Below are 17,917 nucleotides of genomic sequence, written 5' to 3' on the forward strand. Positions count from 1 at the left end.
AGCTGCCGTGAGGCACCGCACATTTCCACGGTCTTTTCGTTCTTGATACATCTGATCGTTGACGTGAAAAGGTGCGTACGCCACTATTTTGTGCGTACGCACGCTTTGTACATGAGGCCCCTGGTCTTTTTGGGAGAGGAAACCTTTAATTCTGTTGATGAATTAAAGCTGCAGTCTGCAACTCTTTTTCAAGCATAATGCCTGGAACTGTCTGGGGATTCTGAAAGTAGTACATTAAATACCCCAATACAAAAAAAAAATGAGTTCTCTAGGTTCCCTATATGTCCCGCTAGGTCCCTCCAAAGCCAGCAGGTTTGTTTACAAAATTGCAGACCGGACCGGTAAAAGGTAACCAATCAGGTTACGAGCTGGGCTCTGTTGCCTGTCAATCACCGATTGTGCACGCGCGATACAAGGTAGGCTCGTCCCCACGCTTATTTATCTGGACTATTGAACTTCATTACGGGCTAGTCTACTTACTGGCCCTCATTTATCAAACTTGCGTAAGACGAAAAACGTGCGTAGGTCGTGTGTACGTTCTTTTCTGCGCAAAGGTTGGCATTTATCAAATCCATCGTGAGCGCAGGAAAGATGAAATCGCCACGACAGGTCTGAGGCCGGTGTACGCACTTTTCCATTTTGACTTGCGGTGACTGCAACACAGCAGCGTCACTAGTGCGTGCATGCTCAGGAGTCGCAACAAATCCCTTGGTTAAAATTACAGACTTATCACTTCAAAGAAGGCCCATGTTTTATTTGACTTCAACATAAATATAAACATAAACGCAAATTAAATAAATTAAACAAATACAACTGTAGTACAATTGGAAGAGTGATGGCTCATTATTCAACCGCGCACCCTCACACCGAACAGGAGAGGCGCTTTAACACTGCGCATACGCGCACGCGTGCCACTGTGGAGAGGTGTATAGGGCTCCTAAAGCTGGATCTGTCTCTCGGCTGCGGGGGGAACCCTATACGCCCGAAAAGGTATGCAATATTATTATTGCATGCGGGGATCTCCATAACATTGCCCAAAAGAATGGAGGGCCATTTCCAGATGTACATCCAGAGGACCCCGCACCCAGAGATCCCTTCCACCAGCCTGCACAGCCAAGAGCGCTCAGGAGGAGAGAGGAACTTATTCAGCGATTCTGACTTTTGGTAAGCATTCTGTTATTCAAGGAAAAAAGAAAGGAGAACAACGATTTCTTTCAGCATTTATTCTGTGACTTCAGTGTTTCATTTATGTCTTTCAATGTACTGTCGATAGATTGCATGGTGTGTGTTAAAGCCATCATCCACTTCACGATCTCTGTTTGTCTTTCTAGGACCCCTGTGGTCAACACGGCTGGCCGGTGTGACGCTGCAGACCGGGGGGCAGAGGCAGAGGCAGAGGCTTCGGATTTTGACGGGGCCGCGTATTCGTCGCGCGGGTCAGGTTGCCCGGACGCCATTTCGGATTCATCTGTGAATGAAAAATATTAGTTTGATTAGGAAACTCATTTGTGTTGAATATTAAAGCAACTGTGTTATTTAAACGTCTTGGGTGTGCAGTCATTCTTACCATTCTTGAGCTCTGACATGGGCGCATCTGTCAAGTTTCCCTGGCACGCCCGATGAGGACGTAGCTCCGATCAGGCCAGTCACCCTCTCCTCCAAGGCACTCAAATCCAAACCTGGATCGGACCCCCCCCCAACCCCCACCCCGCTGTCCGACATGCTGCGTCGGACAGCTGTGACCTTCTTTTTTGGGCCAATTTCATATCGGACCACTTCTTCCTGATCTTATTGGAGAAAAAGTAAAACATCGTTCAATTTTAGATTTCATTTAATCTGGAGTTCATCACATTTTATTGACCATCACAGTAGGGGAAAATACATAGCCTAACTCGTCCGGTCTGCGATTTACATCGCCAACACTGTTGACAGCCGTCCCAGCCGTCAACAGCGTTGACAGCGTTTCTTTGCCGCCTTTCGTCTATCCATGTCGCAAACTCTAGAGGTGCGGCCTCTCAACCCCCTTTTGTAGAAGGCGTGGTTAGGATCATTACGATGGATTTCAGCCGCCGGATTTATCAACAGCCGCTCGGTTTTACGATGGGATTGGTGTGGTACGCATGTTCTGTAAATCTCACTTGAGCCTCTGCGTACGACGAGTTCTCCGCTCATATATACGATGCTTTCTACGACGGCTTGATAAATGAGGGCCACTGTGTCTTCCATGATCGCAAATGACAGGTGAGTTGATGAATGAGGAGTCGTGTAGGCGCATCTGGCGTGCACGTCTACGTGCACGAGTTCTCATGTGTTTTGAAGGGGCGGGACAGGAAGTTGAATAACTTTTTATTTTTCGGTTAAAAAATAAGCATTTCTTGCATTTTGCGACTACGGAGGTCACCGTTTTCAACTTCAAGCGTTCTGATAGATCATGTAAACTCTTTAAATGCCAAAAATTAGGACTTTACGTATGACAACAACAAATCCTGCAGACTGCGGCTTTAAAGACAAACTTTATAGCACCTTTTTTTGTTCAAAGGTTTTTATGTTGTGAACTATTCGTCTAACTATTCTATGCTCGTGTTAGACCCAACAATGACACATCTGTATTTCTTTGGTTGTCTTAATGCAGTTTGTCACAGCCAACGAAAGAGTTTCAAAATAGGCTACTGAAAAAGACTTCTCCTTTGCTCTGGGGGGGTTTTGCTCAATTTGCGTCCAATAACGTGCTTTCTTTTTATTTTCAGCTATAGCAGACCAGAGCAGACCATAGGGCAGTGTTTTTTCATTTGTTCAAAGCTATAAGGCCCACTGATGACAGCAATGAAATTCATTAGCTTTCATGTTGGCACTGTTTTCCATAGATAGGCTATGCCGTTACATAGAAATGAATAGAGGTGCAGAGGTTACTTTCATCGTCGATTAATCTACACATTTTTTAGATATCACGTAGATTAATTCATTCTTTTTTAGGATGGACAGATATTCCTTTGAAAACAACATAAAATACTGGAAACTAAGGCGTTGTGGTATAAATAATGGGTAAGTTCAATAAATAACGTCAAATGGTCAACGACAACAAAAGTAATCTGTCTATATATCTAAAGTGAATGTGCAAACTATTGTGTCATATCATCATCCTGTATGTTTGGTCGTACTGATTAAAAGAGGTGATCAGATCAGTGACAGGTGCAGCTGCCAAGCAGTGGGACAGCTTGACAGGAAGATGTCTCTGGTTTCCCGCAGCCTTCACTGTCCTCCCTGCTGGACATTACTCAGAATTCCTGTTCAGATGGTTGCTAAGATCCACAGCTGTTCTCACAGCAGTGCTCTCCCGCCCAGATGTTTGCCGGCCATTATGAAATTATTCCACACTCTGATTGACGTGGCAGTCCAGCTTGTTCTCAGCTGCTGTACTTAAATATTTTCTGTAATGCCACAATGCGCACAATGAATATCATGGATGAAGGCATCCTGCCGAAAATTTTTTTAACTGCAGTTTGACATCCATCTGGCTCAGCGTAATCCCTTTCGCTGCGGTGTATTTTAGTGCCTCTCACTGAGATATATTTCAAGTGCCCTCTTCAGTTGAAACAGTGGTGATGATAGCAGTACATGCATTTACAGTCTCATCTGCTTCTCTTGCCTGTGAAGTCAAAAGCTGCGGGGCCACATATAGATACTGGAGACATTTTTAACTCCGATAAAAGAGCTTGCAAGCGAGTGCAAACTATATCTGTCTTGGCTGCTCTTGATGTAGCTGTCCTCAGCCTGTATTACTCAGTCCAGTTGTCCAAAAATCTGTCTTCTGCCTCTTAAATCAATGTGCATTACAGGAAGTGTCCAGATGGATTTGACTGCCTAAAAGTAGGAAGGAATCCCAACTATGGCTACACCAGTTTTGACACCTTCGGCTGGGCCTTTCTGGCACTTTTCCGACTGATGACCCAAGACTACTGGGAAGAGCTGTTTCACCAGGTGAAAATTTAGAATATTAGTTTTTATCCATCAGTATTGTGAAATTTTAACCTCAGAGATTTGGGCCCAATCCCAGTTCATCCCCGTATATCCCCCACTTGATCTCATCGTCTTGTTTTTACCTGGAGTAGGGGCCAAATGGTACAAACTGGGATTGAACACTAGTTTGGTCCTCAATATGGGATGTGGAATATTTTTGTAATAGTTTTACTCTATCAAATATTCAAAAAAACCCTTTCAAAGCCTGGATCTTTTGTAACTGGCAGTGTTTACCTCACCTAGTCAACTTAGCTCAAATAAGTTACATTAAACTTAAGCAATAGTTAAACAGGTTATAAGATACTCTATTTTAGTTATTGTAATCACTCACCGTTCAGGTTACATATCATATGCCTATACTATATTTTATATAAACGCAGTTCATTCAGACTTTCTACTCAAAGCTCATAGTTACGTTTTTATACTAACTCTATATTCTTACACTATTCAAAATGAATTTGACTATGAGTGAATCTAACTGATATTATTCTATAGTTGTCAAACCCAATAAAGATTTTAGTCATGTGAAAAAGAAAGTATGCTTTTCAACTCTAAAGTTTCACATATCAGAAAATAACAAGAATATTACCTGGTCCTTATTAGGTCTTAAAATTAGGTCAACACAACCTAAGATAAACAACCACGCGTGAAATAGTCCACTGTGTCATTTTTTTCAACAAAAAACAAGCAAAATGCAGAGGCAGAGTGTGGGAAACTAAGTATACTGCTTCAAAAGGAATTTAGAGTGGAAGTACTGCAGTGTTTCAGGTGCTAAACCGGTGTAAATATTATTAACTGATCATCAGCAAGTGTGAGCACCTCTATAAAAGCAGAAATTTTGGGAATTTGCTATTCTGAAGTATTCAGGTGTGTGTTAACACAATCCCAAGGAGGAAAGACACCAGAATGATCATAGACGCAATTGTTGCTGGCCATCAGAGGAGGGTTATAAGGCCATTCCCAAACTATTTATCCATCATTCTACAGAGAGAAAGATTACTCACAAGTGGAAAACATTCAAGGCAGTAGCTTATCTTCCCAGAAGTGGACGTTCCAGTAAGCTCACCCTGAGGTCAGACTGTTCAGTGTTCAGATGGCTTGTTTGGAAGGGCTGAACAAAAAAGCCTCTACTCTTTCTGAAAAGAACGTGGCAGCATTGCTTAGGATTGGAAAGTTACATCTGAACAAACCTTGAGACTTCTAGAACAAATTTCCTTTGAGCAGTTTAGACCAAAGTTGAGATGTTTGATTATAACACACAGCACTACATTTGGTAAAAAACTAAAGACAGCATATCAGCACAAACACCTCATACCAACTGTCCAGCACGGTGGTGGAGGGCTGATGATTTGGGCTTGTTTTGCAGACACGGGACTCATGCACTTTGCAGCCACTGAGTCAACCATAAAGTCCTCTGTATACCAAAGTATTCTAGAGTCACATCACACAAAGGCAATCCATCTGACAGCTAAAGCTTGGTTGATTTTGAATGAGTTTTAGTGAAATAAACAATGACACTGTGCAATATGTCATGTATTGTTGTTCAATTGAGGTTGTGTCTAAAAAAAACTAAGAATTGAAATAGGATTTACTTTACTTTTCCCACGATTTCAGGGAAACAATAGGGATTTAATGTGGTTTTCTGTTGTTGGTTATAGCCATTCCTAACCATACAAATGCTGGTTATTACAGAAGTTTTTTTTTAAGATGGGAATTTGTTATCACTGATTCATATCATGGTTCCCTCAGACTCTGCGCTCAGCAGGGAAGACCTACATGGTTTTCTTTGTGCTGGTAATCTTCCTTGGTTCCTTCTACCTGGTCAACCTGATCCTGGCTGTAGTGGCCATGGCCTACGAGGAGCAGAATCAGGCAACCATTGCAGAGGCCTGGCAGAAAGAGAGGGAATTTCAGCTTGCTATGGAGCATCTCAGACGAGAGCAAAGAGTAGGTGCAGGATTTTCACATTTGTGTATATGCTTACGAGTTAAAGACAAAAGACATCACTAATCTTCTGTAACGTGATTTCCTTTTGTGTAAAGTTGGCAGCCAAAAGACAAGCACAGGAGACAGACTCAGTTCTGTCCCCAGAGCTGTCTCCATTCTGTCTAAAGACAGAAAGCATGCGGCGCAATAGCAGCAGAAGAAGAAGATCCCACAGGACTCTGTCTGAGGAAACAGCAGGGGAGGCTGCTGAGGAGAAACTGGACCCTGTGGAGGATGCTGTGGTACAGTACAGCAAACATAGTCTAGAGCCTATTTGATGCTATAGGTCATAGCAGCTAATGCAACCTTTGTGTCCCTCTGTAGCCTCCTCTGTCCCCCCTGCCAGTCCACCCTCTGCTGGCTACGCTCTCTTCTCACCCCCTCAGCACCAGGAGAGGAAGCCAGAACAGTATCTTCAGCTCTTTCCGTGTTCGTAACAACTCAGAAGCTGAGTTTGGGGATGATGAGTACAGCTGTCATGGGGATGTTTTCAGGAGTCGCACCAATTCAATGGCCACACCCTGGAAGAGGAGGGCAGGCAGTGTTAGGAGCCACTGCTCCCAAGTCTTCACACCCAGCCTCAATATCAACGGTCGACTGAACATCTCCCTGGACCAGAATGGAGTCACCACCATGGGTCTGCTCACCCCTACACCCATGCCAGCTCACAGCATGGAGAGAGTCAGGGAGGACACAGTGAGTGCGACTTGTCTGATCACACCATCCTGAAAAATCAAATTATATATATACGTATGTGTTTATTAGGGTGGAGAAAAACTTGATTTTGATTATCAGCCTTACAGATGACAAAACAAATACAGCATTTTTATTTGATTCTTTAGGTACTTTCTGTATACCAGAAGCCCAGCATTACTGAGGACACAGCTCCCAGATCTCTTCTCCAGCCTTCCCCCACCGCAACGGAGCATTCTTTGGTGCAAAGGAAAAGAGGCCTAAGCTCTGTCAGCTTTCTTAGTGATGCCATGGATGGTGAGTTCATTTGATATGTAAAAGAATAGCGGGAAAAATATTTTTAATTCTTTGCATGAGTTTACAAACAAGAAAAATCCCACTTTCATTTTATCTATTAAATGTTCAACCTTGTGAACATTTGAGAATAACCTTGAGAAGTTGCTTCTCTGTCGACCCCAGTCTTAGTAGTTAGCTTAGCATCCAGTAAGAATTTCTCCAAACTGAGAGCGCCCTAACCACTGTGCTGCAGGCAAGACGCTGACTGTTCATATGTATTTAACAAAAGGCCACAGCACAGAACTAAATATCCCTTTAACCTACAGGATGTTATTTCAGCTCAGCACAAAGACTTGATGTGGCTTACTTGGATATATATCAAGGTTGAGCCACCCAAACTTTAAATCTCCCTAAAAACCAAGCTTGTTTTTACACTGTGGTTTTGTTCTCTTTTTGACAAATTAAATAGATACATTTTTACACACAAATGAGTTAATTTGGCAGTCTTGGTAAGCTAATGTTGTTACATTGAGAAAGAGCAAGGTCTCCTCTCCTATTTTCACATTTTTTGCTAACCTATGCAATAGGGTATAGCTTAAATTTTGCCATACAAACATGAGAATGGTATCCATCTCCTCATTTAGTTTTCTGTTTGTTGAAACTACTACTTAAAATGTTGCTTTTTTAAATTATTTTAGTTTGAAACTAGCATAAGACACTTGAACATTTATGGGCTTCAGAAAAAAAAGAGGCCAAGCAAAAGGGGCTTTCTTGAAAGTCATGCAGATGAGTATTTCACTTTGGTTTCTCTTGTTTCTCTTCTCAGAGCTGGAGGAATCAAGGCAAAAGTGCCATCCTTGCTGGTACTCTTTTGCGAAGAAGTATTTGATATGGGACCGCAGCCCCTGGTGGCTGAAGCTGAAGGATTATGTCAAGTTCATGGTGATGGATCCTTTCCTGGATCTAGGTATCACCATATGCATTGTGCTGAACACCCTCTTCATGGCTCTGGAGCACTACCCCATGACTGATGAGTTCAACACCATGCTCACAGTGGGCAATCTGGTAAGAAGCTTTTAAATGATAGGAGTCGGAAAGTTTCCTGTGTGTAACACACTTTCGCCCAAGTGCCTTTGAGTGGTAGATGAAAACTGGAGAGTGCCCAGAAGAGGAAGCAAGAATGGAAGGATTCATTCAGACAATATATTTCTTCACTGGGTGTTTTTGTTTCTTTTCTTTTTTATAGGTGCAATGATTATACTGTGTCAAAGGTTGTGCTTTTGACGATGGGTAAATATCCCGAGTAGGAGGTTGTGTTTTAGGAGGCAGGAAGAGCTCCTGATTTCTCCCCCCTAATGTGGAATTATGGTGTCTGCCAATGTTTTGACGTCAGGAAATAGACTTAAAGAGGCTAAGTGGAAAGATTTTCCTATCTGGCAGCTTTTCCATTTTTGTCATGTACTGAGAAAAATGTCTGAAAAACCGTTAAACATTTCTATGAAGTATGTGAAAAATTCACCAAATGAGTTGAAGAAAGAGGAGTTTTTAGTGAACATCCACCTGCTGGAAAGTTGTCATTTTACACATTGTTACAAGACATTTTAATAATTTTTTTTTGTATATTTTGGTACTTAGTAGCAGTAGCTGCAAAGAAAAATCAATCTTTCTACATCTTTACACTTACCTCAGTTTGTACAAAAATGTACAAACTTCAAACTTCAATCTGCATTATTTAATTTTTTTTGGCAACAGAACAACAAGCAAATTCAGCAGGGTCATAATATCACCCTATAAAGTTTGAAATATCAATGTATGGACAAATAATTACCTGTTTACGCGTCAGACACAAAATTAGATTAGTATTCATTTGCAGGTATGGCTCTAGCCCACTGAAAAAGTTCTGTTTATGTCCAGCTCCTGTTTCCAAGTCCTTAACATAAATAACTGGCTCTGAGCTCAGAGGCACGACATTCTAGTAGGGTTAGTCTTACTTTTCCTGTTGTCCGGTTTTTCTTATTCTCTGAGCACAGCTACAGGTTAAACAAACAAAAGAAAATGGACAGTGATGGACTGTTTACAGGAGCCTCAAAACCAACAATTTAATGAAAGATGATAAATGTTCTGTTGAGTTCAGTTTAAGAATGAAATAATCTAATCTTAACTCAAATAAACAATTTTAACCAACACCATAGTTTTTTCATTATTTCTGTTTGTTTTTCTCTCTCAGGTGTTCACAGTGATCTTCACTGCTGAGATGGTACTGAAACTGATTGCCATGGACCCCTATTACTACTTTCAGCAGGGATGGAACATCTTTGATGGCGTCATTGTCTGCCTCAGTCTGATGGAGTTGGGCCTCTCAAAAGTGGAGGGACTGTCTGTCCTGCGATCTTTCAGACTGGTAACAGAAATCTCAAACTCTCTTTAATCAGCTACTATTCTTGCTAATTTAGTCTTAATACAAATGCACCAAATCACCCTTAGTCTTTTTTTTAGATAGAAGGAGTTAAAGAGATTTAAGCAAAACACAGAAAATATACATATGAACATACAGTATGACTGGGTTTCCAACTGTTTTGACATTTCTCAAGTATGATTGAAGAAGTCAGTGCAGAAGTTCTAGAACAGCTTCTATTGTATACAAAAAGGTTATTTAATTTCACTTTATTTTCTTTCTTCACATTGTTCCTATCATTAGTTACGAGTATTCAAGTTGGCAAAGTCCTGGCCGACGCTCAACACTCTCATCAAGATCATCGGCAACTCTGTGGGAGCCCTGGGAAACCTGACACTGGTGCTGGCCATCATTGTCTTTATCTTCGCTGTGGTGGGCATGCAGCTATTTGGCAAGAACTACCAGGACTGTGTTTGTAAGATCTCGTTTGACTGCCAGCTGCCTCGCTGGCACATGAAGGACTTCTTCCACTCCTTCCTGATTGTGTTCAGAGTGTTGTGCGGCGAGTGGATCGAGACCATGTGGGACTGTATGGAGGTGGCTGGGCAGCCTATCTGCATCCTGGTGTTCATGTTGGTCATGGTCATAGGAAACCTGGTGGTAAGTTGTTGAATATAATTCTGCATCTTTAGTTAGATTCAGCTGATATTGTGTATTTTTAACATTGCTGAATCTCACAGAAGGACCCAGCAAGGATTTGGCTGACATATCCATCTCCTCTGTTCCATAGAGCTTGTTTATTCAAAAACTATTGAGCGCCGTCAGCCACAGCGTAACACAGGGTAATATGTTTCCACATGCATCATCCTGGTGTTGTAAATACTCACTAGAGAACCAAAACATAGTAATAAACGGCAGAGTCTTGTGCTGAAAAAGTATTGAAACATGCTTTAAAGGGCCCAAATGATCCCTACTCACAGACTAATAATCTTAGTTGGGGGTCCATCAGAATAAGTTTACATGTCTTAATTGTCACATACCACATTAATTCTGTCATACTGGACACTGCTGTAGAACCCCTTGTCACTCTCTGTCTGAAACACTCCATCTCAAGCTCCTGTCTCTTTAAGGACCCCTCCCAGGAGGTCCAGTCTGCCAATGTTGGTCAGCTGATTGGTCAAAAATGGTGGAGTGTAACCCAGCCATTCATTTACTCTTTAAGAATGTGAAAAGCTGTCCACTGGGCAGTTCTTCTTTGTGATGTTTTGATGTCCACAAAGAAAGCCTGGACTATGGGTTTCAGGCAGAACCAGAAAAGAGTTTTCTGCGATGAAACAATAACTCACAAGTGTTTTATGACATTGCAGATCTCTTACATGCACAAAAAAGAAATTAAGTGCACGATAATATGACATGTAAAAAAAACCTTTAGCCGCTTTCGGACAGACCGTTCTAAGAAAGTAGTTATCAGAACTACCCTCCTCGAATTTCGTTCTGATAACTATCCTTCCCCAGCGGAACTGTTTCAGTCTGCATTCGCACATGAGTCGGGACCTGATAGGGACTGATGCGCCGCGCGCAGCCGTCTGCTTCAGTGACGTGTTAGCCGTTTAGCGCTACATTCAAACACAAAACAAAACGGTAAAAGTAAGGAGAGTAGAAAAAACACCACCAAGAAGCTAATATGGAGAGTGGGGAGGCCACTGTGTTTATGGTCTGCATGATGGTGATATTAATCATGGACAATCACATCAGGCGTCTAATATCGAGGCTGGAAAAGCTCACAGAGAGAGTCAGGAGATACTTTTTCATTTCATGAAGGAAGAAAGGAGAGCAGAGCCCTGGAGACAAATGAGACCAGTGTAAGTTTAACTTATTAAACACCCGCCGGTTGTCCGTGTATGAGTAAACATTTCAGCCGTGATAGCATGACATGGGGCGTAGCTGCCGACCACCACACACCTCCTCAGATCGTTCTATAGAACCATGAAAAGACCCGACCTCGGAGAAGGAGCTAAATAGTTATAGGAACTAAGGGAGAAAGCCCCGAGTTCCTGTATGTCCGAACACGGGAGAAAACGGCCCCGCGGATTAAAAGGTTATTAGAACTGCCAAAGGTTCCTACAGTCCGAAAGCGGCTTTTGTAACACATTATTGATTTTGGCATTCTGATTTATCGCCAGAGGAATCTTTTAACAGTATGTGATACCTAAAGGGAGATCCTGTTGTTCTTCAGTGGAATAAACTCTAACTGCTGTCAAATCCAAATGATGATGTCACAAATAATCTGGGATTATACAATCAACAGTGAGGACAGCTGATTGCATTTATGGAGATAGGGCATGCTTTAGGCCAGTCATGTCATCATAGTCATCGATTAACGGCTTTTCAGAACTCACTCATCCCTGTGGAAGTGTTTCACAATGTTGTGCTACCTATTTCTTAGATTAGCATTGGTAGACTCCTAAAACAATCATGTCTGCCCAACATATAAACCCGATATTACTACTTGAATTTCTGGACACGTTGTGCAAACAGGAGCCACCAGACACAAACTCTGCAGCTTTACAGCAGGCTGATGATAGCTTTATCCACTGCTAATGAATGAAGCCTTATGAGTGAATGTGACCTAAGTACTGTAGAAAGGATCAATGAGGGCCACAGTGTTCTCCCTGACATTCCTGCCGTCGCATGCAGCTGCTTCTGTGATAAATGGTTAATCTGCTTCACAGTACTGTTTGTCCACAACTGCTGTCGCTCAGTGCCATAGCACGGATATATGCTACATCCATTGATCCACCCATATGGTGGCTTGTTGTCCAGCTGTTTCCTGTGAGCTAACATTAATGAGAAAAGATCAAATTAAACCACGGACATGCCAATAGACAATTTACGAGGGAGTCATATCAATTCTGCTTGTCTTGAAAACATTCCTGCACCCGTGCATTATGGATAAAGTCAAACAATATATTATTCTGTTAATGCCCAGCAATCTTTTTTCTATTTATACATGTGCTAAGTTTAGCTTCTTGATTCCACCATAAATTAGCAGGATCCAGTAAATCAAACCAAAAGCAGTATATGTGCTACCAGTGAAGGTTTTTTCTGTCTCATGTTTAACACATATTAGCATATACAATGTGATATCAGCATCATCTACAAAAAAAAAGAATTATGAAGTTCTTTAGCAAACTATTTCAAAACTATATTAGTTTTACTTTTTTAAGAATAAATGGATCGAGGCCGTGTGTTTGTGAAGTCCATCATGGATGCGGTTCAAACACCTGTTTCCAGCATGTCCTCTGCCATTAAATGTTCATTTGTTGTATCATTTAATCCTACTCTGTGAAGCATATCTGTCCGTTAGTAATGTTTTAACAACCTTTCAGGGGAATTCTAAACTATCTGTCATGTTTACTTGTAAATTGAGAAATACGTGCGTACAGTATGTACTGTATTTTTGTATTGTATACCACAAGCAGAAAGTCATAATCAAAAATTTCACACCAAGAATCATTCAGTCTTACACCAGAGATATTGACAATCTGAAAAGGTTTTAAAGCAGTTTCCTGAATATTATTAGTTCCTAATGAGGGGACACTGATTATCCAGTTTCAATAGATATGTTGTGTAAGCAAGTAGTTATGAAAAACTATTTAACGAGGTCACTGCATTTATTAGAATGAAAAGTAGTTTTCTTAAGAATGTGACAAAGTCAAATTTGTGATGCCTGATTTCACCTGCCAGGTTAACCTGTTTTTGTGAAATTCGTGTTTGCACTATTGACTACAACCCACTCGTGCTGTGAGCGCACAAAAAGTTATTGTGTCATGTTTGTCATGTCACAATATATCGAAACCTAACATATTTGCAGTTCTCAAATAAATAAATATATGTATAAATACACAAACAATGACAACCATTTATACATTAAGGTCACAGGTGTCCTCATTTCCTGAAGGAGAACATTGTCGAGAACCCATAATCAACAAACAATGACAAATAGTGAAGACACAATAAGGATAATTACTGAGTTATTTGAAAGGTTAGAGGCAGCTTGAACCTCAGAGTTTTTTAGTCTGTTTGTCCTGTATTTCAGCAGAGTGAATTTATAGCCAAATTGAAGCACCTTGAACTCATAGAATTCAAGAATCACAGCCCTATTCTTAGATTCACCTTAGAGTCAGTGATTTACATGCCTCATCAGCTCACGAAGAAGCTTATTTTTACCTGTGACATGTAGCTTTAAAGATTTCTATGGCCTCTTGTGGCCTTTATTCAACAGTGGACAGGGACAGTAAGGTGTGCATATAGGAGGTGATGACACAAATTGGTTATCAAACCCAAGCCTGCTGTGACAAGAACTTCCGCATCTGTATTTAGGACACCCACTCAACCAGCTGAGCTACCTCAGATAAATAACACCTAACATATGACTCTGTCTTATCATCACAGCAACAAATCTACAACAGAATGTCTGAAAAGAAAAGAATCAAGGTGTTGCAATGACCCAGTCAAAGTTCAGACCTCAATGTGATCCATCCATCCATTTTCTATACCTGCTTATTCCAATTTAGGGTCGCAGAGGGGCTGGAGCCTATCCCAGCTGTCATTGGGTACACCCTGTATAGGGTCGGCAGTCCATCACAGGGCCACACAGACACAAACGAGACACACAACCATGCATACTTACACTCACTCCTAGGGACAATTTAGTCAGCAATTAACCTAACATACATGTTTTTGGACGGTGGGAGGAAGCCGGAGTACCTGGAGAGAACTCCATGTGACATAAATATAATATAATGTTTTACATTACTCCAGCTGTGTCTCTTGAATGACACTTCATAAACAGACCTTATCAGTGATTAGAGCCGAGACCTGATCACAAACGTTGCTCCTTATGGACTTCATCATAAAAAAACCTTCTCTGCACATGAATTGTGGGACAGCTGTTTATCTAAGGGATTATCCAGGATGCTTAGGGGCATGAAGGTTTGAGGGCATTCATCACTAATCATCTGGTCATGCTCCCCTTCTCTGACTGGCTCAGTGGCTAAAGATGATCCTTCCCAACTGTGCACATGACCCATGTACACAGGAAATGTGGGCGCAAAGACTACATACAGACACGTATGCAGGGATAGGCCTGACGCTGCTGCTTTCCAACCGAACAAACAGATTACTCGGGAATTGCATGCTTTGAACCTTGACTTCAGGGTGGCAGGAAAAGCAGATCCATATGTTTTAAGCATATCTTTGTAGAAAATCCTCCTGAATTACAAGGCAGGATTTGCCAATGTTGACAAAATATGTGAGACATCATGTCAGGTTTACTTATCCTTTAGCTTAAAACTATAGTATCCTGTTAAAAAAAAGAAAAGCAAAAAGAAATGTTGACAAGACCATAATGTAGATGCAGTGTTTCCTACTATACCAAGGGTGAACATTCACAATATGGTGCAAGGCTTTTGATCATTTTTCTGATTTTTTTTTCTGTCGATAGGTGCTGAATCTCTTTCTTGCCCTGCTGCTGAGCTCCTTCAGCTCTGACAACCTCTCTGCTCCCGAAGAAGACGGCGATTTGAATAACATTCAAATCGCCATCGCCCGCATCAACGCCGGTGTCTCATGGCTTGTCACGAGTGTCGTCGACCTCTGCAGCCACGACATGAAGAATCAAAATGAGAAGGCCAAAGAAGCCAGCCAGGCTGTCATACTGGTTGTGAATCATGTCGAAAGCAATGGGGGAGTTTTTACAGGCTACGGAGAGAAGTACACCATACCAGAGGAGGACAGCTATATGACCAACCCGAACCTGACTGTCATTGTTCCAATCGCACCTGGGGAGTCGGATGTGGAGTTTCTTGAGGAAGAGGAGATTTCTGAGTCTTCAGAGGATGAAGACGACAAACCAGTAAGTTTGTCAGATGCAAATACACAAGTTTATGCAATAGTGCATCTCAGCTTCACGATATTCTGTTTTAATACCCGTGGACTATGAGGTTATTATCCACCAAAACAGTTTTCAACAAAAATCTAATCCTCTTATTTGCTCAATTATCTATTAGGATGGATGTTTTATTGCAGATGATTTGAGTGGTGGCCCTGAACACATATATAACAACAGAATTTTAGGAGATATTTCAGAAAAGATCCCAAAAAAATCAGAAAACACAAGAACAACAGAGAAAAAAAAAGCAGAGAAACTGATAAACAGAAAAACAAGAAAATGTAAAAACAAAACAGAAAACACAACCTTTCAGACACCATACATTTTCAGAAAATTGAACCACAAACTCAAAAAATACAATATTTTACCAAACACACTTTAAAAACCTAAATTGTCAAAATGTATTTTCAGTTGGTTTTTTTTATTGTGTTTTTAGTTTTGGTTGTTTTTTTTTCAGTCTAATCTGCTGTAGATCTGTCAGACAGTTGAAACATGACACAACTTAACTTTATCTTCCCTGCTTGCAACACGTACACTGAGATACACTGCAACATCCTATGTTACCGACAAACAAAAGCAATCAGATATCATTTCAATATTATGTAGTTGCAAATGAAAATGCAGTTAGCAGTCTCATATAAATTCCAGATCACTTCCTAACCAATGTGCTGAAGTTAAAAACCTTCAGTTGGCCTGATCTGCTCTCAAATAAAAGACTTGGAAGGTTACTTCACCAATCAATTGAAATTATGCTTACTTGTAGAATCAATAAACCCTTTCTGGATGGTTTCATGTCACCTGCTCTCTACCCCTGTTCTTTATCTCATTCTAATGCACAATCCTTTTTGAGTTTTCCTTTTGCTTTCTTTTAGGATAATGATGATGATCCCAGGTGTACGAGTGTTTGGTCGTCAACTTGGCAGCTGTTACGTTGTGATTTGCTGCTGCTTGTGTCATTCACAGTAAAAGCATAGCAGGGGGTTGATGAGATATTGGACAGGAAGATTTTAGAGTTGGGGGTGGACTGCAAAACATAAAGTGCACTTAAATGTAAACAAATAAAAATCTGATTTATTGGAGTTATGAGTTCTAAACGTCTGACATCGTGCAGTTAGCATCTGGTAGAAACTTCTCAGGGAGCTTATTGGTGTGCTTTTACCACTATGTTTTTTTGATGTTTAATCATTCGCACCTGAAAAATGTCTCATTACAAGACCCTTTCAAAGCACTTTTAAGAGCAGAAAAAAGGCCTTTGTGTGTATGTAGCTAAATTTATATTTACTTAGACTCATAGGTTTCATGGCCTTGCTATCGAATGCTGTCTGAGTGTCATGTTTTCATGGCTTTATGAAAGTTTGGGGTAGAACAGAGTCATGAGGCATTACATTCAGAAGATGTGAAAACATCTTGTCTTGTTGTTGTGGTGGTTTTTGCCTGTTTTGAAAAAAAACTTGATTCGCTTCCCAGGAACTAAAAAAGACTTTAAAAATCCTGTCTGAACAGGCAACAATGAAAAAGGCGGGGACTCGGCTGTTACCATTCCAAACCCACAATAAATAAACTCATGTGACTAACCGGTGTCATCCCAGATATATCATATAATATTCCAGATATCCCTAGAGGAGAGCTTTTTAGAAGACCTCTCCAGATTTGCTTTGCCAGTGTATAGAAAACTAGCTGCTTTTTTCCTGATCTCACAGGTCTGCTGAGGGAAAGGCTTATAATCTTATTCAGTGTACCAATACTCAAAAGTTCTCCGCGCCCATAAAGATGGTTTGCACTTATTACTTTGGATAAGACCTGACTGGAATTGAGGGTGGAGTTTCGCTAAAGTGTTATTTATCTTGCCTTAACAGTGGAGAGAAATTTAACAGGAATGTTAGGGAGACATCCAAATTGACACTCAATCAGGCACGAAAAAATAAATAAAAATACAGTGATATTTACTGATTTTATTTGGAAGTTTGGGACCACGATCCTGAGCATACTTGACCTGACAGAGGCTGCTAAGCAATTACTAGGACTATTAAACAATCCAGTCGTCCGTTTTCTATACCCGCTCAATCCAGTTTAGGGTCATGGTTGGGCTGGAGCCTATCCCTGCTGTCATTAGGCAAGAGGCAGGGTACACTCAGACAGGTCGCCAGTCCATCACAGGGCCACACAGAGACAAATGAGACACACAAACTATTGAACTGAATTTGGTAAATTTTTGTTGCATTATTTGTATGCTTGGAGAGCTCCACATCCTCCATCCATCCATCCATCCATCCATCCATCCATCCATCCATTTTCCATACCCACTTAATCCAACTCAGGGTTCTTGCCACGAGTAAAAAGTAACACCTTTCAGGTCTTATTTAAATCAGTAAACAGGGCAACACTTTGAGCTTGACTTTGCTAAATGCCAAGCTGACATACCTCTAAAGCACAGTAATTAACACAGCATATCATTTCTGGTTTAATTAATAAGAAAAAAAATGTAGCATTTTGGGTTTAGAAGGGGTTATGTGCTGCTCTTTCTCGGCCACGAGCAATAAGTTTCTTATTAGATTTCTTTATAGATTTTGAGATGTATTGTTATTCGTTGGGAAGCT

The 17,917-nt window shown here is 41.0% G+C and overlaps 1 protein-coding gene across 1 annotated transcript in view; it reads left to right on the top strand.

Moving 5' to 3' along the window:
• Positions 1–17,917, top strand: part of LOC142399534 (sodium channel protein type 2 subunit alpha-like) — a 40,675-nt gene that overhangs the window by 12,396 nt on the left and 10,362 nt on the right. Inside the window, exons 8-16 of the mRNA XM_075484260.1 lie at positions 3,837–3,978; positions 5,767–5,968; positions 6,067–6,264; positions 6,350–6,699; positions 6,846–6,993; positions 7,799–8,037; positions 9,200–9,373; positions 9,671–10,027; positions 14,874–15,284. Coding sequence (XP_075340375.1) covers positions 3,837–3,978; positions 5,767–5,968; positions 6,067–6,264; positions 6,350–6,699; positions 6,846–6,993; positions 7,799–8,037; positions 9,200–9,373; positions 9,671–10,027; positions 14,874–15,284 — 2,221 coding nt within the window. The remainder of the gene's footprint in view (positions 1–3,836; positions 3,979–5,766; positions 5,969–6,066; positions 6,265–6,349; positions 6,700–6,845; positions 6,994–7,798; positions 8,038–9,199; positions 9,374–9,670; positions 10,028–14,873; positions 15,285–17,917) is intronic.

Source organism: Odontesthes bonariensis, chromosome 14 (genome assembly GCF_027942865.1).
Source record: "Odontesthes bonariensis isolate fOdoBon6 chromosome 14, fOdoBon6.hap1, whole genome shotgun sequence".
In the NCBI taxonomy this organism is placed as follows: Eukaryota; Metazoa; Chordata; class Actinopteri; order Atheriniformes; family Atherinopsidae; genus Odontesthes; species Odontesthes bonariensis.